The 22,826-nt window shown below is 41.7% G+C and overlaps 1 protein-coding gene across 1 annotated transcript in view; it reads right to left on the bottom strand.

The window, feature by feature from the left end:
• BFSP2 (beaded filament structural protein 2) overlaps positions 1-22,826 on the bottom strand; it is a 115,816-nt gene that overhangs the window by 43,779 nt on the left and 49,211 nt on the right. The window contains exon 6 of the mRNA XM_044678898.1: positions 14,446-14,666. Within this exon, the coding sequence (XP_044534833.1) occupies positions 14,446-14,666 (221 nt within the window). The remainder of the gene's footprint in view (positions 1-14,445; positions 14,667-22,826) is intronic.

The raw sequence follows: 22,826 nt of genomic DNA, 5'->3' as shown, positions 1-22,826 counted from the left end.
ATTGAGGATACTTGGAAGATTCTAGCCCTGGCTCTTTGGGTTCTCAGATTACCCATAGTATTCTGGTCTTTTAGGTGTTTTCATTAGACTTCCAGATGGTCTACCAATCATTTTGATCCCCCCTCTACAGAGATGTTTTTTGGCAATAAGGTGGTACAGTGAATAGAGTACATGACCTGAAATCCTGAAGACTCACCTTCTTGAGTTCAAATCTGGCTTCAACACTTACTAGCTGTGTGGCCTTGAGCAAATCACTTCATCCTGTTTGCCTCAGTTTCCTCATATATAAAATTAACTGGAGAATGAAATGGCAAATCACTCCAGTATCTTTGCCTAGAGCAGGGGTCGGCAACATATGGCTCTCTAATATCTCTAGCCAGATATGGCTCTTTATGCAGGAGCCATAAAGTCAATTTTTTTTCAGGCGCTGTTACAGGAGCGTGTACTGTGAGCACTGTATGCCTCTTGCGAAATTACATTTTAAAAAATGTGGCGTTTATGGCTCTCACGGCCAAAAAGGTTGCCAACCTCTGGCCTAGAGAATCCCAAATGGACTTATGAAGAGTGTGACATGACAGAAAATGACTCAAAAACAGATTTTTTTTGGTCAACACATCATTCACTTGTGACAAATGTCTGTTGAGTTGAATTGTTACAGAATTTTTGATTTGCTACATAATTAGCAGAGATCAATGCTTGTGCCAGGGGTTCTAGAAATGCCAGATGACACCTACCAAGCTGGGAAGAATTAAAATATAGATATCATGGTATATTGTCTGCCTGTTGTCCTGGAACCAGCCTAGCTAAATTGAAAGAGGTTCAAAGAACTTCTGGAATCTTACTGTTGCCATTCTCCCTATTCCTTTTTGATGTTTCTACTCTTTTGGACAAATCTCTGCCAACAGAGAAATGAAGATGTGGAAATCTGCTGTGACTTCTCTCAGGGTCTCTAGCAAATCAATAGAAGAGTCTAGTTTGCAAGCAGGAACTTCAGACGATCAAGGTGGTGAGTTTGGAGCAGGGTTTGAAATACATGGTAGAAATATTGAATATTTATGGATTCAAAGGTTGTTGGAGAGATCATAGGATTATGGATTTAGATAGAGCTTGAAGATACCTTAGAGGTCATCTAGTGCAACCTTCTCTAGTGACCCATGGGAAGACTTAGAAGGCAAGTGACTTGTCTACTTAGTTGGTTACCCCCTCCTGACTTCCTAATGAGGTGTCTTTATAGTAACCACAGAAACATCCTAAAGGAGAGGTACATGAATATATGATATCCTTTACTAAAAGGAAAACAAGGCCCAGAGAAATGAAGGGACTTGTCAAAGATCACATTTAGGGACCCTTACAGTTCTTTTGGCTCTATGAGTGACAGTATTACAGTGAATAAGCTCCTGGAAGATAGATACTCTTTCTTCTCTCTCCCTCCCTCCCTCTCTTCTTTTTCCCCTCCCTTTCTTCCTTCCTTCCTTCCTTCCTTCCTTCCTTCCTTCCTTCCTTCCTTCCTTCCTTCCTTCCTTCCTTCCTTCCTTCCTTCCTTCCTTCCTTTCTTCCTTCCTTCTTTCCTTCCTTCCTTCCTTCTTCCTTCCCTTCCTCTCAGGATTTAGCACCAAGCAGGTATAATGAATGCTTTTTTAGTTGTTTCATTAGCTGGAAATGTTCGGGTTGGGGTCTGGTTCAATTCAATAAACATTTATTAAGCTCCTGTTACAAACAAAGATGCCTGAAAAACAACAGTCCTGTCCCTTAAGGAGTTTACAACAAACACTTTGATAAAGAAATAAAAAATAATTTCACAAGAGACAGTATTAGCAAATGGTGTGTGTGCGAGCGCATGTGTGCATATGTGTATGATCAGGAAAAGAACTCATGTAGGAGGTAACTTTTTTGTCTGAAAACTTGAGGTATTAAGAGACAGAGACGAGGAAGGAGAACATTCTAGTTGTGGGGCACCAGCCCATGCAGAAACAGAGACTGAGGATGAAATATTATGTGTGGAAAATAGCTCACAGGCTAATCCGAGTATGTGAAGGAAAGATGTGAAATAACCCTGGAAAGGTAAGAGGGAAGCATACTGTGATGGGCCTCAAATTCCAGGCTGAGGAGTTCATATTTTATCCATGAAGCCACAGGGAGCCATTGAGATTACAGAATACAGAGGGTAGAAGAAGATGGGTAGATTTGCTTTGGGGATATCAGTCTAACTCCTTTGTGGAGGGAAGATTGGAGAGACCAGAGGCAGGTGTCAACTTTGTTTTCTCACTCAGTCCTGACATTGCTGCTCACTATTGTTTTGAACTTGGGAAAATCACTTTACTGTTATGTGCCTCAGTTTATTCATCTGTAAAATTGGTCTTGTGCTCCTTACCTCACAGGGTTGCTATGAGAATCAGATTAGATAATGTCTGTGAAGATGGTACTTGCCGATCATAAATCACTATATAAATAGCAACCATTCATTATTGTCCTTCAAGCCTCCGGTGCTTAGCTACATAGGGAAAACATTTTTTCCTAATTGATTTGCAGACGTTCTACTCACTCACTTTCCCTTTTTGGAAGTGCTGAAGAGAAGAAATGTTTTGTTTCTGGCATTTGACACCGCCCTCTCCCATTCCACCCAATAAACTCCTCTGACTTCTGGCCAGGGGAATGGAATTGAGGGGGAGCAAGCCACGTTTCCAGTTTGGCCATAAATGAGATGGAACCAGCTCATGGCCCATAAAAATGTGGCTGCTTCTTTCAGGAAATATAACTAGGGCCTGGAACATTTTCAAACTCACTCATTTCAGAGAAACTCTGAGCTTAATAAATGGCTTCTGAACACTCAGTAACAACCTGACAACATCAGAATAGAAAGTTCTCCAAACAGACTGATCCCTTCTCTCAGAGACAATTTATCATCTCAAATGGCTCCCTGAGCTCTTTTATTTCTGAATCATGTTGAGCTACCAACTAGTTAATAACAAGTACTTTCCAGCAGCAACATCTTAGAAAGCTCTAGAGGTGGGGGGCAGGCAGGGGGTGAGACAGGAAGAAAAGCAAGGACTGTGACTCCTACATATAGGCACTATGTTCTCAAAGGGTGGAGCCCACGGGAGCCACTGTATCCATAAATACTGGCTTCCTTGTGTCAAGTCTTTCTTCTGTTCCTCTCTATCGTCCTCCAATCAGCTATCAAATTAATCTCCTTACAGTCCAAATCTAACCCCCTTCTCAATAAAAATCCATTGGCTTCCATTACTTCTATGACCAATAAAAAAATCTTGTTTGGTTTTTGAAGTCCTCCATATCCTGCTTCCTTTCCAATCTTATTTTTTACTCCCTTCTAAGTTCCAGTGACTCTGACCTCCTTGAATTTTCTCTGATGAGATAGTCCATCTCCCATTCCAGGCATTTTCACTGGTTGTGCCCCATGCCTGGAATGCTCTCCCCTCTCATGAATGCCTCCTGCCTTCCCCATCTTCCTTTAAGTCCCAGCTAAAGTCCCACCTTCTACAAGAAGCCTTCCCTAATCCTCTTTAATCTTAGGGTCCACTGCTTGTGATTACCTCTAACTTATCCTGGATATCTTGTTGGTTCATCCATCAGACAGTGATCTCCTTGAGGGCAGGGACTATCCTTTGCCTTTCTTTGGTGGGGGGTGAAGGGGTAGCCCTAAAACTTAGCACAGTTCTTGGCACATAGTAAGCCTTTAATAAATGCTCACTGACTTGACTTGTTGACTATGCAACTTAAAGCAAGGTATCTTAAAAGAATGGTATTACTTTTGTAGACGTGGAAATGAATGCAATATAAAAACAAAAGATATCAATTTTAAAAATCTCGTTTTTCATCTACTAGGTCTCTTGGTCAATGGGGTTTGATAGTATGAAGTATTAAGTCTTTCACTAGACTAGGTAGTTCCAAAAAATTTTTTTCCCCTCTCAAGAAATTTCTCTTCCATTAGAATTGTATTCTGATGTCTCCTCCTGGCATGCTTATGACACTGGGTTCTCAAAGGTTCTGCCAACTTGGACAGACTAATCACTGGAGGGTGAGAATTATTTTTCAGTTACCACAACTCTTAAAAGTCACAGAGAGGGGCCAAACTCGGTGGTTCAGTGGACAGAGAACCAGGCTTGGAATTGGGAAGACCTGGGTTCAAATCTAGACTCAGACATTTCCTGGCTGTGTGACTCTGGGCAAGTCACTTAACCTGCATTCCTTAGTACTTATCATTCTTCTACTTTAGAACCAATACATAGTATTGGTTCTAATACAAAAGGTAAGGTTTTTTTTTTAATGTCATGGAGAGGAGTTGTGACTAGTTGGGGAAGAGCCTACCTCAATGAAATTTCCCAGATCATTGAACTATTAAAGTAGAACATTTCTGCACATATGCTACAATACTTAATGACCATAATGGAAATATAGACCTTAATTTTGTGTGGGTCTTAATTTAATTATGTAACCAGTTTGACCAATAAATAGCCTTTATTAAGTTTCCCAAGTAGCATACCCATGTTAAATGGAATAGCTATGGTTAGTAGAAAATATCACTAGATCACAAGTCAAAGGTCTGGGTTCAAATCTTGGTTTGGGGGCTTCTTGCCCATGTAACCTTGAGTTTTATTTTTCTGGGGCTCACTGTGATCTTGAGCAGAACCCTTTACTTTTCTGGGTTTCTGGTTATGCATCTACAGATTAGGGAGATTGGACTAGATTATCTTTAGGGTCCCTTCTAGCTCCAACCAGAAAATTCCCCTATCATCTTCTCCCTTTTCACCTTCTGAATCAATTCCCCCATTAGACTGGTGAGATCCTGGGGCTTAGAGACTGTTTGAGTTTTTTTTTTTCTTTTCTTTGCATCCCCATCACTTTAGTGCAGTGCTTAGCCCAGGGGCTTGATAAAGGCTGAGAACCTCTCCTTCTCTTCTTAGATTGTAAATGCCCCGAGTATAGTGTTGCTTCTGTATTTGTAAGACAGCCAATAGCACTTTGCTTGGCATGTAGAAATTATTAATTCTTTTTCTTTCATTCATTCATTCAAACATTTCATGGTTCCCTTAAATTATTTCCTACCCAGATAATAGCTCCTAGAAACTAGGGACTGTTTTTCCACTCCCAACCCTTTCTTTTTGGTATGTCCAATGCTTAGCCCAGTGCCTGGCACATAGTGGGTACTTAGTCAGTGCTAGTTGGCCGATGGATTACAGATAAGAATTGGAGTTTGCTAGTCAGTTTGACCTGACAAATGTAGGCTTTTGAGATTTCACTCATGAGTTCCCTCTTGCAGTGTGCCTCCAGGAGTGGATAGCTCTCTGTCGTCTCACCTATTATTTTACATTGGATTGAATTAATTCAATTTCATGGATTAATGGAGCCAAAGAATTTATTTCCTTCCCAATCTGCCACAGCTGCTCTTTGTCCTTAGTGAAGCTGGTCCTCAGGAGGCAGCCACAATCTGTCCAAGAGTCTATACACAAAACTTTGCCAGCTTGGTAAGACTGGCCAGAGCTTGGTATTATTCTGCTGGCACTGCCAGACTTTCCTTAAGGTTGGTACATGGCCTTCATATTTTATTTGTGAATGAACCCAATGCTCTTCTTCCCTGGGTGCAAATTACCTTCTGTCCTCAGGTGGTGAGGAAGAAAGAAGAGATTTTTTTTCTCCTAGGAGAGATTTGTTGTTGTTAAGAAACAGAAAGATCCTGATTAGAAAATTATGGGACTATTTGACCTTTTGGTCAGTGTCTACATGGGGCCACTGGCTTGTCCAATATGACTAGTTCCCTTAGTCAGAAATAACAAGTTGGATGGATTTCTTCACTGGCAGAGTCAATTGAGTCAGCAGGACCATCTACCTCCACTGTGACCCCGTGTAGTTCTTTAGCTAATGCTGTCTCTTGTGTAACAGCATTTCATGTAGGATTACATTTTCGCATGTGTCTCACTTCTTTGCCCAACCAGATTGAAAACCTCAGGGCAAGTAGAGACAGACATTGGGGGCTCCCCAGCAGTGTCTAACATAGCACCAGGCTTTGTACCTAGTACAGATTGTCAGCGAATGGCCAAATGAATGACAGTGGGAAAGCAACGCTTTAGGAAATCATGTCCTAAAGTACTCCTTTCATGAAACCTCCTAAACTTCTCTCTTTACTTTTCAAATCCCTCCAGTCACCAGTGGAAGACTTTAGAAACTCCTTCCAATTGCACCTGTGTGTGTGTATTTGGTGTGTTGTGTGTGTATGTGTGTAAACTACTTATTATCTCCCTAGCACTATGCATGAAATAATTAAACTTAAGTATACTTAAATACATGCAGTAGAATGAGCTTGGCAGAATGCTTGGAGACCTGTCCTCAGAGCCAGGAATAATAATAGTAATAATAACAACAACATTTATATAGCACTTACTATCAAGTTATACCTCTACTGTGTGACTCTAGGCAAGTCACTTAACTTCTTAGAATTCCAAGCAACTCTCTAAGACTAGAATTGTAGAGAAGGTGCTGACCTGCATTAATAGGCATTTCCTTATCTGGGAATTCCAAGCATTAATGAAAGAGTAAATCTAGTCTGTGAGTGTGTGTGTGCGCGTGCACACGTGCACACATATTTCATTTTTATTAAATTGACTTTGGATTGCCATGTGACTGGGAAGTCATGGTCTAACTTCATGAGATGTTACATGATGATGTTAAACCAAAGATGATGTAAAGTTATAATTAGATCATCAGATTAGAACATCAGGGATTCGAGGAGCAACTAGGCCTCCAATGTCAGTAGGAAAAGCAGAGAATCCATGACTCCTAGGATCATTGGATCATTTGAAGATATTGACCACTTTCTTCTCCTGGAAATGATTTCCTCCCGTGGGTTTCATGATGGTACTCTCTCCTAGACCTGCTCTTACTCCTCAAATCATTCCTGCTTTGTCTCCTTCACCTTCTGATTCATTTCAATCATTCCATCCAAATCTAATTGACTCCCTGGTACCAACGCCTGTTCCCCGCATTGACTCTTCCAAAACTTCTCACTCTTCAGGCAGTTGATTATCTATCTTCTTGACTGAGAAGATAGGAACCATCCTTCATTAGCTCTTTCCCGTACTCCAACATCCCTTTATGTTGGACTCAACTCTTGTTTGCTCAAGTTTCATAGGCTGAGTGAGGTGGTCCTCTTTTTTTTTTAATTTATTTTTTTTAGAAAAAAATTTTCCATGGTTCCATGATTCATGTTCTTACTCTCTCCCCTCCCAATCCCCCCCTCCTCTGTAGCTGACATGCATTTCCACTGGTTTCTTCATGTGTCATAGATCAAGACCTATTTCTATATTATTGATAGTTGCACTGGGATGGTCATTCAGAGTCTACATCCCAAATCATGTCCATATCAACCCAAGTGTTCAAGTGGTTGTTTTTCTTCTGTGTTTCCACTCCTGTAGTTCTTCCTCTGAATGTGGGTAGCATTCTTTTCCATAAATCTGAGGTGGTCCTTCTTGACAAGGCCCAACTAGTGTCTTTGAGCCCATTCCCTCTCACTTCCTTTCAGAAGCTTGCCCCTTCCCCATCATCTACTCCCTTTCTCCCTTTCATTTGTCTTCTCTACATTGGCATTGTTTTTACTGCCTATAAACATGCTCTAGTCCAGTGATGGGCAAATTATGGCCCACAGGCCAGATGCGACCCCCTGAAATTCTCTATTATAGGCCACTGGACTTTATTCCTAATCTGAGGAATACAATGAGTAGGATACAATAAGATGAAATTGTGAAAGAGTTGCCTTAGAAACAGACTGACAGATGAGCATTTCCTTTCCTTTGGCCCCCTCTTTAAAAAAGTTTGCTCATCACTGCTCTAGTCTATCATTAAAATACTTTTCCCTGAAGTTGCCAACCTAAATTTTTATCCTATAACTCTTCTCCCTTTCACTTTCCTAGAAAGAATAAATCATACCCCCTTCCTCCACTTTGCCACCTCATTCATTCAGTCTTCTATCCCTTGCAGGCTGGTTCCAACACAACCTCTGCCCCTTCCTAGGTCACTGATGATTTTTTTGATTGTTAAGTATGATGACTTTTTTCCAAATCCATCCTCCTTGACCTTCCTGGAGCACTTGGCATTGTTGACTACTCTTTCCTCCTGGACAATCTCTCCTCCATTATATTTCAGGACAGTGCTCTCTCCTACTTCTGCTCCTACCTGGCTGATCATCCCTATTTTTTGTCTCTCACTGGTTTTTTCTCCTTCTACCATGTCACTGTGTGCCATAGGTTCGCCACCACTGTTCTAGGTCTTTCAGCTCCTGGCTAGAATCTTCCTTTTTTAGCCTCCTTATAAGTCAATCACACCTGGGTTCAAACCATAATTTTTATACTTATTAGTGATATGATGGACATGTCCCTAGAACTCTCTGAGACTTCATTTTTTTCCTTTGGGAAATGGGCACAAGGATGCTTCTGGCTCCCTACTTCCCAAGATTGTTAGGGAGAAAGTGCTTTGAAAATGTCTGTATGAGCTATTGTGATCATCCTCAAAGATAAGCACAGCTTTATTTTCTTTTGTTTTTGTTTTCTTTTTCCTTCTGAAAACTATTTGAAGTCAACCCCTGGCTGGGAATGATTAAGCAGGATTCCTATGGCTTATTTTAACCACCTGCCACTTATATTCTTATCAAGCCTGTTAATGTTCATATCCTGTTTCCTTAGCTCAGGTCCACAAGTAACATTTTTCTTGCCTGGGAGGTAAGCATCGCCTTTTCTCTGCCTGCCTGCCTTCCTGCCTTCATCCTTCCCTTAATGATAATCTCTTATCAGGGCAAACAAGACAAATCAAGAGAAATTTAGTTAGTGGAGGGAGACAGAAGCCCTGGAATACAATATTACATTGCTATGGGGTGGGGGGGAGGGTAAAGGAATTTCATGGGTGTTGTCAATTGTGGAATTTAGGGAGAGGGGGGAAGCTGGCACCACTGAATACTAATTTCAACTAATTATTCTTGCTACCTTGATGCAAAGCTTGTTTCCTCCTATGTGTTGAAGGTATGTTGTCAGTGCCCTCTAAATTTCACACTCTGGGTCAAAGTCCTGGGGGTCCTACCCCAGTTTCTGCTTTGCCATAACTGGATTGTTTTTTTTTAAACCCTTGCCTTCTGTCTTAGAATCAATACTATGTGTTGGTTCCAAGGCAGAAAGGACTAGAAAATGTGGGTTAACTGACATGCCCAGGGTCACACAGCTAGAATGTGTCTGAGGCCACATCTGAAGGATTTCTCTGGGTCTGGCTCTCAATCCATTGAGCCACCCAATTGTCCCCCACACTAACTGGGTTGTAAACCCTGCAGTGTCAGGGACTGGATCTCCCACCTTTTGGTCTACTCAAGTGCCTATCATTGTGCCTTCTACCTAGTAGGTGCTCAAATGCTAGGGATTACCACTTATCTTACTGTCAAGCCTCTGAGTTCTTAGATAAGTAGTGGTCTTCAGATACTCATCCCGGGCCCCTGCTGGGTTGTAGAAGTTATGCCAAAGACCAACAAGATAATTCAACCCTGAAATCTAGTCCTCCTCTGGCCTTGGAAGTTTTTGCAAATTCTCTGGTTTAAATGCTCAGCCCTGGACCCAAAAGCAGGGTAAGCAAGGCTGGCCAAAGGCACTCCCTTCCACCTGTTGGAGTGTTAATGCCAAAAGAGAATTGCTCTGCCGGAGGAAGAACACTTGAAATCAAATCAATTCTGTGCCTGGCTGGCCGAGCCCTTCCATACCTATTAATGAAGCATCATTAGAAACAGCAAGACGTTGTGCCCAGGATGGAGGGCACCTGTAGGCCACCTCTTTCCATGCCAGTGAATGATTAACTTAATGATTTACAGCAGCTGTTCCTTGTAATTACAACCCAGAGGAAGCAGAAAGTCTCTAATCCTAGAGCCTGGTGTTGAGAGGAGACACAGGAGCGATTTGCAAACCAACAGGTAGGACTTCTTCCTAAGTCTGGATGGGGCTGACATTCAGGTGTCAATAACCCCTTCTGACAGTTGACTCCTGTGGGCATCTTCACTTTCCACAATCCCAGCTGTGTTTGCGTTTGCTTTTTAGATCTTGGACAGATATGAGCTGAAACACTAACAATTTGCAAAAATAAGAGGAAACAAATCTCTTGTGGGTGCATCCCTTTAAAACAATCTAACTGGTTTTTTTGTGACCAGCGCTTGCAAGTCTGTTGGCTTACAATGTAGCATTATAAGTACATGGTTTATCTTTGAGAGGAACCTCCTGCTCAGTGCTGAATCGTATCTTTAGGGGGTACATTTTATATTTCTTTCGATCTTTAGGGAAACAAAGAAACACTTTGCTATCAGTGATGGAGGCCCCGGGAAACAACAAGGTCAGCGTCCTTTTATTTATTTATTTTTTTAAATATGAGGAATTTGCCCCAGCGTGGGTTAGTGGATAGAAAGTTGTCCTTGAAGACCTGGAATCAAGCCTTGTTTCTGATTCTTGCTAGTTAGCCGTGTGACTCTGGGCGACTTATTTAACCTTTTATTGTTTGAAGCAAATCTGACAAACAGATCTGTAAGCCCAGACCAGCCGTGCACCCAAATTGGGATAAATTGGTAACATTTATGGGAGGATGTGCTCAAGAACCATGCAGGATGAGAAGACACGAATATACTGTGATTTTGAGGACAGGAGCAGGTGGTGCCCACATGATCATTGAGGCATTTGGTGCCAAGGGTAAAATGCTGGGTTATGAATCAAAGGACCCGAGTTCAAATCCTAATCCTCTGGATGACCTTGTTTCCTCATCTGTAGAATGAGGGAATTGGACTAGATCAGATGGGACCCAGAGTGCCTAGTGTGGCCAGAATCAGATTAAAATGGAATTAGGAAAATTTTAACAAAATAAATAAAAATACAATATAGATAAAATCATATTTTAAAACTGTCAATATGCAGCCAGCAGGGATCCTTAAGGATTAGTAGCCCTGGGTTTCTGTTTGAATTTGACACGATTGGTGCAGGGGATAGTCAGCTTTTAAGCCAGGAAGACCCAAGTTCAAGTCTCACCTCTGACATATACTGGCTAAGTGATCCTGGGCAGTTCACTTAAATTCTCAGGGCTGGAGGCATCAAATTGCATTATAGGGAGTCACCTCTCCAGGGAATTCTGTATATGATGAGATCGCAGGTCCAATTCCTTTCCCTATATTATCTCCACCTATCTGTCTAGTTAGCCATCCATTCAGATAATAAATCAGTTTATTTATCATTTACCAATTGCACTTATCAGTTTGTCACTTGTGACAGTTGGGTAGTATAACAGAGGGTTAGATTCAGTCAGAAACACTTGACTACAAATCTTGGATTCTCTCTGACTGTAGGAAAGCTGCTTAAACCTTGTTAACTCAGTCTGTTCATCTGCAAAATGGTCACTGTCAAGAGTTTGTAAAATCCCTGAGTAGCCAAGAAGAGGAAATGAAAGTGAGATTATTGGAGAAACTCTCCAAAATTCTCAGCTCCAGAGAGATTCCTCCTACACCAGCAGGTTGTTGTGAAGGTCAGGTCAGATAATACTAATAATCAGCATTTATATAGGGCTTAAAGTTTTGCAGAGTGATTTTATATGTGTTAACTCATTTGATAATGTAAGTGAAGCACTTTGGAAAGTAAGATGTTATATTAATGTAAGTTCTCTTTACATTTTCACATAATAATTATTTGGGGCTATTATTTCTTTTAACCCTTACCTTCTAACTTAGTATCAATTCTTTTTAATTATTAAAAAAAACCCCATAAAACCCTTACCTTTTGTCTTAGAATCAATACTAAGTATTGGTTCCAAGGCAGAAGAGTGGTAAGGGTTGGGCAACTGAGGTAAAGTGACTTGCCCAGGGTCACACAGCTGGGAAGTATCTGAGGCCAAATTTAAACCTACTTCCAGGCCTGGTACTCTATTCACTGTTCTTCCTAGCTGCCTCATTCAAGACTGCTTATTACATTGGTATAAGGATGTCTTTGCAAGAAACTTCTATGCATATGAGCAAGGATTGAGAAACTTACTCTCAAGGAATTTCTGGGGTCACTGAATAATCTTCTAATGTCCAGGGTCACGGAGCCAGGATGCATCTGGGACAGTGTTTGAACCTGGTTCTTCCTGACTCCAAGATAAACTCTCTGTATCGTCTGCATACGACTTCTAATAATCCTATAATGACAGCCGATATTCATCACGGTTGTTGTTGTTGCTGATGGAGACCACAAAGTAGACGTCTCCCCTGCTGCTAATGCTGGATTGGTGTTTTTTCTTTCTTTTTACCTAAACATCCAATTAGATATTTTTTACTTTATTGTTTTATTTTTTTCAAACCCTTACCTTCTGTCTTAGAAGCAGTACTGTGTATTGGTTCCACAGCAGAAGAGTGGTAAGAGCTAGACAATGGGGGTTAAGTGACCTGTCCAGGATCACACAGCCAAGAAGTGTCTGTGATCAGATTTGAACCCAGGATCTTCTGTCTCCAGGCCTGGCTCTCAATCTACCAAGCCATCTAGCTGCCTCCCATAATTCTAATTTTTAAGCACTGAGTTGGCTCCATGGCCCTGGATAATTAAGCAGGAGGCTTCACACTTCAGTCCTTTTTTTTGGAAATATTCAACCAAACTAGTGAGGGCCTTGAGAAAAAGACCAGTGGGCTCTTGGGGCATTCATCTACCAAGGGGCGCATTTGATGAAGGCGAGTAAATGGAACAGTGCAAAGCGAAGCTTTTATTCGAATCATCTCACACTAAAGCCTATGTTAATTGAGAAATAGCGATGATATTAACAGCAATAATCCTTTGTGTCTGTGGGGAGCTATTCAACTCAAGCTAGGGGTGAGGCTTCTGGGAAGAGTTCTTCCAGCAACTTCTTGAGCTATTTAGCATTAACTTCGGGGAGCCAGGAATTTTCCAGATTAGCTGAAAATACACATATACATAAATTATTTAAAAATCAGCACGAGCAAACTCAACAGAGACACTGTGGACTTGGCTTGTCGTAAGTTTGGTGAACTTCAATACTTCTACGTTTTCTTCTCTTTTTCGCGTGGATATTACCCTCCTCCCATTCCAGATGAAGACTGCAACCCCTCTGGGTCTAAGTGAATTAGCTTCAAGAGCTGCTGTGGCCAAAAATCTTCACCCACCAGTGGCCAGTTTGGGGATAAACCACTCTAAACTGGTCCTCTTTAGGCTGGTTCCCAGGCATCAGACCTATGGTCCATTGCATGTTGGTAGAACTTGCTAGAACTTATATCTCATTGGCAGAACCTTTGGGAACCCAAGACCACATCCAGCCTCCAAAGAGGCACAGGAGGAAGACTCTCATTTCACAGACTTAATATCTAGAGACTGTTTACATAGCAAAGCTGGTTCTGCTCATAGGACGCTCGCAAGATAGTCTGTATTTTGTGACTAATGTTCTAAGCTGTGATTGCTTATTGTGACAGCAATTGGTCATTCCCAAAAAGCCTTGGGTTGGGAGTCTACCTTGAGGATGAAAGGAGAAAGAGGAAGGCACTCTCCAGGCAGAAAAATATGGCACATTTGTTAGAAAACAACAATAGGAAGATACAAAGATGAAATAATAACATAGCGAGCATTTATATAGTATTTTAAGGATCTCATTTGACCCTCACTACAACCTTGGCAAATGGATACTCTTACCATCCCCATTCTACAGATGAGGAAATTGAAGACTGAGCAGGGCTAAGTGACTTGCTCAGGGGCACGTAGCTGCTCTCCAAGTCTAGCACCCTTAACTACTGTGCCATCTAGATGCTTTGAACTATACCTCAGTGGAATGGAGATAAATTATGGGCTCCAAATGAAGCATGCATAGTCAGATGTGTTCAACATGTCAGGATTTTTTCTTTTTGGCTACACTATTTCTTTGTTAAAAGGGAGGGACCTTTGGGGGGAAAATATTATTGGGCAGTGCCAGGAATGTTACTAAAAAAAAGTATCAATAGAACATTTAAAAACAAAACAAAGGAATTCTCTTCCCTTCCCCATTGCCCCTAGATTCTCAGTTTCCTGATATGTGAAATGTGAGGGGTGGCTCTTGGGGTCCTTTCTAGCCCTACTATGATCCTATGAAAAACATGAGGGCTGGGGGCAGCTGGGTGGCTCAGGGGATTAAGAGTCAGGCCTAGAGATAGGAGGTCCTGGGTTCAAATGTGACCTCAGGCACTTCCTAGCTGTGTGACCCTGGGCAAGTCACTTGTCCCCCCATTACCTAGCCCTTACCACTCTTCTGTCTTGGAACCAATACGCAGTATTGATTCTAAGATGGAAGGTAAGGGTTTAAAAAACAAAACAAAACAAGACACGAAGATCTTGGGGATTTCTGTGGGTTTCTGTAAAAAATGGCTGGAAAGCAGAACCCCAAATCACACCATGCTTATTTTCACAGGGAACATACAAATACCTGCTCCCTTCTCTATCCAGAAGGCAGTGATAGGACACGATGTCTTTCTCCAGTTGTAACTTGCCAGACAACAGATGCTCCCGGTCTTTTTGCTGTTGCTCGGTTTCCCTTTGGATTTCCCCGAGCTCTGCTTCTAGCTTGGCGATAACAGAGCCCAGGTTCTGGAGCTCGATGTCATGCCAGTGCTTGGCGTCATATAACGAGTTCTCCAGGCCTCTTTTCTAGGAGAAGAGAACATTTTGAAACAGTGGGGAAGCAGCCTCCTGGAGCCAGGGAGATAGCAGCCAGTCCCATGGCATCCTTCCTGGTGAGCTGGTGATCTGGGAAGTGGCCAAACCCATCATCTGGCATGTTTCTGCTAGCGCTGTGGCGCCTTCCCCATGCACTCATTTAATAATAATAACTGAGATTTTTACGACACTTTAACATTTTGCAAAGTGCTTTGTCTCAACAGAGAATCACAGAGACTGTGTGAGGTAGACATAACAGGTGTTATTAGCTCCTTTTAGAAGAGGGGAGGACTGAGGTCCATCCTAGCCACACAGCTAGTAAACAAAAAAACTCGGGTCTTCCTGACTCCAATTCCAGCAACTCATGCTGCTTCTCTAACAATTATAGACTGGACTAAATAGGGGCTGATCTTTTTTTATATTAGATTCCTAAATTTTTTAATTACAAATTCTAAATTCAAAGATATTTTATTTTCTCAATTACGGGTAATAATGATTTTCAGCATACATTTTCCAAAATAAGATCCAGATCACCTCCTTCCCTCCCTGCCACTCGGAGAGGGTAAGCAATTTGATGTGGACGCACGTGTTTTAGCATGCAAAGCACACTTCCATATTGGCCATTGTTGTGAGAGCACCCTCATACAAAACCCAAACCCCCAAATAAAGCCCTAAATACACTGATGTGAAAGACAGTCTGCTTTGATCCCCATCCATCGGACTCAACAGTTCTTTCTCTAGAGGTGGAGAGCAGTCAATATAGGGTGATTTTTATTGATTTCTCTCACCGTGAGAATGGATGGCTGACTGGTCATTGCCTAGGATATACTTAGGGCAATTCCAGCCACACTTAATTAACTTCACTCCCTAGCCATCTCATAAGGATCTCTCCAGGAGCCTCAGTTTGTTTGTCTGTAAGATGGGGCTAATGCTATTTTTATTGTCCATATTACAAGGTAACTTTTTTGTAAGGAAAGTGCTTTGTACACCATAAAGGGCCACTTGTGCTCATTGTTAGGTGTTAATATCTCTATTACTATGAATTGTGAGCATCTCTATTACTGCTGCTATCTCTGATCCAAGTAATAAGGAATAGGTAAAACAAGCATGCCAAAGATAGCATGTGCCCAATCTGGGTCGGAGAAGGAGATGGAGAAATGCACTACTCGTGCATTTCTATGTGGATCTTGACCGGACTAAGATTTTAAAATGAATTTTGCCCCCATTCATTTAGCACTCATTCATTGAGGTCCTACTGTGTGTGATCTTTGCCCTACTTTGTGCTCATGGCTAAACACTGTATCCCTCTCCAGGGTGCTTTGGTGGTCCTACATTTTTATTTTTCTGTGCCTGTGGCGTTGTATGACCCATCGCCTTAGAGCATCTCTGGAAGAATGTTGGTAGGATAAAGGAGGGCTTTTGTTCAGGAAGAGCTTGGGGTCCTTGAAAACCCTGCGCCATGGCTCAGTTTGCTCTTTTCCTACTAATCATCTCTGGCCCAAACTTACTGCCCATCTCTAATATTTGTCTAAGACATACGTACTGGTGGACCTGCTCAGTGGACAGCACCATACCCAAACACATGGGGCGAATTCTCAACAAGAAGTTGTGTAAAAAGGGGCAGCTAGGTAAGTACAATGGGTAGAGTACTAAGCCTGGAGTCAGGAAGATTTGGGTTCAAATTTGTCTTAGGTGTGTGACCTTGGGCAAGTCACTTAACCCTCATTGTCTAGACCTTGCTGCTCTTCAGTCTTAGAATTGAGGCTGGAGGTGCAGCTAGGTGACTCAGTGGGTTGAGAGCCAGTCTTAAAGGTGGGAGGTCCTGGGTTAAAATTTAGCCTCAAATATTTTTTATTAGCTGTGTGACCCTGGGAAAGTCACTAAACCCCCATTACCTAGTCCTTCTTGCTCTTCTGCTTTGGAACCAGTACACAGTATTGATTCTAAGATGGAAGGTAAGGGTTTAAAAAAAAAAGAATCGATATTAGGATAGAAGGTAATGGCTAAAAAAGTAGTGTAAAGAGAGGCAGATAGTGGACAGAAAACAGTCTTCTGAGCCTGAGTGACCTGCGTACAGATCTTGCTTCTGGCATAGCCTGACTGTGTGACCCTGGGCAAATTACTGAGCTTCTTACTGCTCTAGGCAATTCTCGAATACTATAAATTGTAGCATAGTTGTTAATCTGCAGCCAAATGGTGCAGTAGTTGGAGTGCCAGGCCTAGTAGTCAAGGAAATTCATCTCCCTGAGTTCGAATCCAGCCTCAGATGCTTACTACTATGTGACCCAGGGCAAGTCACTTAACCCTGTTTCCTCAGTTTCCTCATCTGTCAAATGAAAAAGAAATGACAAACAGCTCCAATATCTTTGCCAAGAATACCCCCAAATGGGATCAGGAATCAGAAACAGTTGAAATGACAGAATAAAATTGGGAGTGGGGAGGGGAGTGAGTTCCTCACTAGGAATTCCCTATATTAAAGAAATCACAGGACAATAGTCAATGGGAGGGTTAACAACTGTATAGATTATATAGATATCTCCATAATATTAAAAATGAATGAATGGAAGAAAAACCATTTATTAAATGCTTCCCATGTGCTAAGAACCCAGAATAGAAATACAAGCTAGCAAAACAGTTCCAGCCCTCAAAGGACTTCTTTTCAAGGCAGCACATATATAATGGAGTTACGGTAGGCCAGGAGAGGTAATAGCTGAGGCTGTGATCCAAATGATGGGTGCCATTTGCAGGAATAGAAAAATGACCCAGGAGAGGAGACCTAACTAACTGAATGGATCCTCATGGGTCATTTATGAGAGCCTGCTGACTTCCTGATTCTTCCCAGTGAGCGAGCACCCTTCCTGCCAAAAAATAACTTAGAATTTACTCTCTGTATGTTTTGTATTGACTTCTCAGTGGATATTTTATATCCTCCCAGTAAACTTGAGATTCCCTGAGGGCAGGGAATATTTTTTTGTTTTGTTTTTTAATCCCCTAGGACCTAGAAATAATAATAAATAATAACTAATATAGTGCTTTAAGGTTTTGCAAAGCTATTTACATATTATTTAATTTAATCCTTGCTACAATGCTATGAGGTAGGTGGCATTATCAGCCTCATTTTATGGATGAGGAAACTGAGGCAGACTTGCCCAGAGTTATACAACTAGTGTTTGAGGCAGAATTTGAATGGAAGTCTTCCTGATTCCAAGCACAGCACTCCCTCCACCAGGTCACCTAGCTACCTGGTATATAATAGGTACTTAATACATGCTTAGTTGACAAGCATTTATTAAATATTTACTCATACCAGGTACTGTTCTTCATGCTGAAGATACAGAGAAAGGTTAAAAAAAAGTCTAAGGGATTATTTAATTACTATTAATTATAATGAACTATATCATACTATATAATTATATTAATAGTAATAATTTAATGATGAATTATTAAATTGAATCAAGATGTTGCATACTGGCTACCTGGGAGCTGTTGTAAACAGCTGCCATTCAGTAGAGGCAGGAGCATCATCCCTGGTCCAGCCTCTCCAGATGTAGACATTGGAGCAGATCCCAGGTAAATTTTTTTTTTAAAACCCTTACCTTCCGTTTTAGAATCAATTCTAAGGCAGAAGAGCAGTAAGAACTAGGCAATGGGGCTTAAGTGACTTGCCCAAGGTCACACAGGTAGGAAGTGTCTGAGGTCAGATTTGTACCCAGGACCTCCCCTCTCTAGGTCTGGCTCTCAATTCACTGAGCCACCCAGCTGCCCCAGATCCTGGGTAATTTTGCAGAGGCAAGATGAGTCTAACAAGAAAGGACTCTGGGTCAGGCTTCCTAATAGAGTTCTATCCATAAGAGGAGCTAGAAACCAATCTCTGCAATGTGGGTGGCAGAATTAGACCACCCTGAACTGGAGAAACACGCTCTCCCCTCACCTTTTTGTTTTTTGAAAACATTTGTTAACTTGTGGGTGGTCACTCGCATTGGCTGTGCTTACATATGTGTGGGTTTTCAGGGAGAAACTTGGTATTAATGTGATCCATCAGCGTAAGGGTTTTTCTGTTTCCTCAGTTTACCTCATCATAACCCCCAGTGTATCTGTATTTAGCTTGGACCTACATGGGGAGAAATCATGAACTTCATGGAAAGGACCTACAAGACCTAGTTCTGATGCTGGTATTGCTTTCCCTTCCCTGGGTGTTTCCACAAGCCACTTCATTCCTCTGGGTCATGAGACAATGGGCTCCTGTGAGTGTTTCTGGCCCCAGGTCCACAGTGGCAGCCTCTCCAGTCTCTCTCCATCTGAGACCAGAACCGACATGCTCTTATCCCGTTAGACTTGGAATCCAGTTCCACCATGGTATAATCTCAGCCTGGGAGGTTAACAGGCGCTCTGCCGTGGATGGAGGAGCAAAGGATTCTAGAATATTGGAATTGTAAGGGGCTGCAGAGATGGACCAATGTAACCCTTTCGTTTTATTTATGATGAAACTGAGGCTGAAGGGAGTCACTGAATGTTTATAGTCACGCAGCAGGTGCTCACAGAGCCCGAGGTATTGGGGAGGATCACGGGCTCCCGGATTTAGAGACAGAAGGGCCCTTCGAGGCCATCTAAGTCCAAACTCCTCATTTTGCTGAATCGTAGAAAGTTGCAATGACTTGTCCAAAACCACCATCTCTGTAGCTTTCCTAACTCCAGCTGGAGAATAATGGATTATTCAGAGTGCTGAAATGATATTCATATCCTGCCTCTGACACATTAGCTGTGTGATACAGAGTGATTTAACTTTTATGAACCTCAACTTCCCTATTTTTTTTTAAAACCCTTACCTTCTGCCTTAGAATAGATATGAAGAATTGGTTCCAAGATAGAATAGTAAGGGCTAGGCAATTGAGGTTAAGTGACTTGCCCAGGGTCATGCAGCTAAGTAGTATCTGAGGCCAGATTTGAACTCACTTCCAGGCTGTGCTACCTACCTGCCCTTGGCTTCTATATATGTAAAATGATGAAGCCAGATTAGATGGCCTCTCAGGATCTATTTAGCCCTAAGTCTATGAACCTATCAACTCAAATGTTGATTTCACCCCAGGATCAAAAATCTGGGTGTTAAACAGCAACTTGCTGAACTGCTAAGCCTCCTTTCTCCTTCCCTTCCTCCCTCCCTCCTTTTTTTTCTCTCTTAGAAGGGAACCTCTGTGGTTTCTGGCCTTGTATTACATTCCTGATCTCAATTGATGGAACATGCAGCTTAGGAGGCCTCAAACATCATTATTAGGACAAGGCTGCCAATTTAAACAAAGAAGGTCTAGAGCCTTCTACGTTATGCAGGCAATCCTGCCCACTGTGCAGAATGAGCCCTCTTGGGACTTCAGTGTGTCCACATCAATAATAGAAATGGGAAGATAACATATGACGCCTCAGAGTTGTGGGACAACTTGGATCCTCTCCAGTCTTAATCAGGATTCCTGAGCTAGGAGGCAAAGAAAGACTAATAATGGACAATGAGACTTAGGACCAAGTCTATCAGAGCTAAAAAAGAGACAAGATACAGTCAAGAGAGTATCTTAGGCTTAGGCAGCAAAGCTGGGTTCAAATCCTATCTCAGATGTTTGTTAGCCATATGACGAGGGGCAAGTCACGGATTTCTGAGACTGTTTCCTCATTTATAAAATCCATATAATAAGAAGTCTCCTCCTGCATCGGGTGGTTGTGAGGGGAAGTCTTTGCTAAAGGTTAAATCCAAAGAAATGGAAGGAATTTCTATAAAGTCTCAGTTCCCCAAGATTTCCCCTTTTTCTTTAAGATCCTTAAGCCTTAAGAGTCTGTTCCTCCAAAGTTATTCTTCAGGCTTTCAGGGTGGGGGAAGGTTTCTTTTCCCATTAGCTGCACAGCTGACACTGTATTTACAGCTGTTTTCTATTAGGCAGGAAGGCGAACAAGTGTCTGGTGATAGAATGGCTGCTTTAGCTCTCTAGTCTCCTAGAGCTACCATAGTCAATCAACAAGCATCTTATTAACTGTTGAATATGCGTTGGGCACTGTGCCAAGAGCTGGAGATACAAATACAAAAATGAGACAAATTTGGCTCTTAAAGAAGTTTCTATTTGAATAGAGGGAGGGGGGCCAGGGAAGTGAGTTTTAGTCTTATTTAGTCTTAGACAGTCACAGGGAAGGCAATAGATTGTTACCTCCTTTCCTGTGGAAATAACAGATTTGATTATTCCTCCCTAAGGAAGGATAGGGAAAAAGAGAACAAGACATATGCTGCGGCAGGGCAGATGGCAAGATGCCCAACACTGGCTAGGCGTCCTCACAGATGTCAGAATGGGATGAAGCCAACTTCATCTGGAAGGCTAAGGTGAGGCAGTCAGTTTATTTCCCTGACAGAATTCTCAAGTCTACCGTAGAGGTCAGAGTCTCATTCTCCATCTAGGAGAGCTGACTTAGGTCCCACATATCTTGTGGCAATTGAGAGAACTGCCTAGGTTAGCACGTAGCACTTAGAATAGAGCCTGGCATATATCAAGAAATTCCCCAAGGGGGCAGCTAGGTGGCTCAGTGCATTGAGAGCCAGACCTTAAGATGGGAGGTCCTGGGTTCAAATGTGACCTCAGACACTTCCCAGTTGTGTGACTTTGGGCAAGTCACTTGACCCCCATTGCCTAACCCTTACCACTCTTCTGCCTTGGAGCCAATACACGGTATTGACTCCAAGATAGAAGGGAAGGGTTTAAAAAAAATCCCCAATCCTCCTTCAACGAAATGAATACATGCCTGAGTGAATATGCCAGGTGACATGGTAGGATGTAACAATAAAAAAAAAATTTTTAAAGGCACAAGCAAAAACGTTTTCTGTTCTTATATTGGAAGTCAGGATAGATACCACCCAGAGATTTGATCTGCTCTCTGGATGAGTGACTCCTTTCTCTCTGGCTTAACTTTCTCATTGGGATGAGATAAATCCCAACCTTTCTTCCCTTTCTCTTTGAGATTCTTAACCATTCCTTCTCCCTTCATGTCCTAAGTCTTCTTCCTGTGCTCCTATTGGATCCTCTGATGGAATATCCTATTCGAATTCTGGTGCCTCCCTATTATCTCTAGGAATAAATATCCAATCCTCTGTTTGGCACTTAGAGATCTTCACAACCTGGCCTCTTCCTATCTTTGTGATCTTCTGTTTTTACCCTTCTCCATACACTCTAGGATTCTGTGGTGCTGACCCACTTGATAGTTCTGAATTGGATGGATGCACCCCTTCCCATCCCCTAACTGTCTTTTTTTTCTGCTTGTCCCCATGGATTCCTCTCCTCTTCTCATCTTGACCTCCTAGATTCCTTTTTTTTTTTTTTTCTTAAACCCTTACCTTCCATCTTAGAATCAGTACTTTGTATTGGTTCCAAGGCAGAAGGGCAGTAAAGAGTAGGGAATGGGGGCTAAGTGACTTGCCCAGGGTCACACAGTTGGGAAGTATCTGAGGTCAAATTCAAACTTAGGACCTCCTATCTCTAGGCCTGACTCTCAATCTACTGAGCTGCCCAGCTGCCTCCCATAGATTCCTTTAAGACTTGGCTTAGACTCAGTCCTCTTCAGAAGGCTCTTCCTGTTTCTCCAAATTGCTAGTGTCTTCCCTCAGGGATGATTTCCCATTTGTACTATAAATACATACATACACAGACAGACAGACACACACACACACACATATATATCCATATCTTTACCTTCTTAGAAGGCCAGATTTAAATCCAATTCCTCCCAACTCTAGGACTGGCACTCTATGCCCTGTATTACCTAGCTGCCCTTTTTCATTCCTTTGTCAGATTAGAAACTGAGGCAAACAGGGTGAAGTGAATTGGCTACAGTTAGTAAATGCCAGGTTAAATCTGAACTCATGAAAATAAGTCTTCCTGATGCCAAGAGTATTAACATCTTAATTATTTTCTTTTATATATTAATGAATACATATTATAATACATATTTGTTATATTTTAAACTAAATATAATATAAAATATAATTAATACTATATTAATGAATACATATAATATGTACGAATTGTATTTTAAACTAAATATAATAATATAAAATATAATTAATACTATATTAATGAATGCATATAATATGTATTAATTATATTTTAAACTAAATATAAGAATATA

This window comes from Gracilinanus agilis, chromosome 5 (assembly GCF_016433145.1).
Source record: "Gracilinanus agilis isolate LMUSP501 chromosome 5, AgileGrace, whole genome shotgun sequence".
Classification (NCBI taxonomy): domain Eukaryota; kingdom Metazoa; phylum Chordata; class Mammalia; order Didelphimorphia; family Didelphidae; genus Gracilinanus; species Gracilinanus agilis.
Note: the sequence above shows the minus strand (reverse complement) of the source record. Positions and strands in the feature narration are given on the sequence as shown.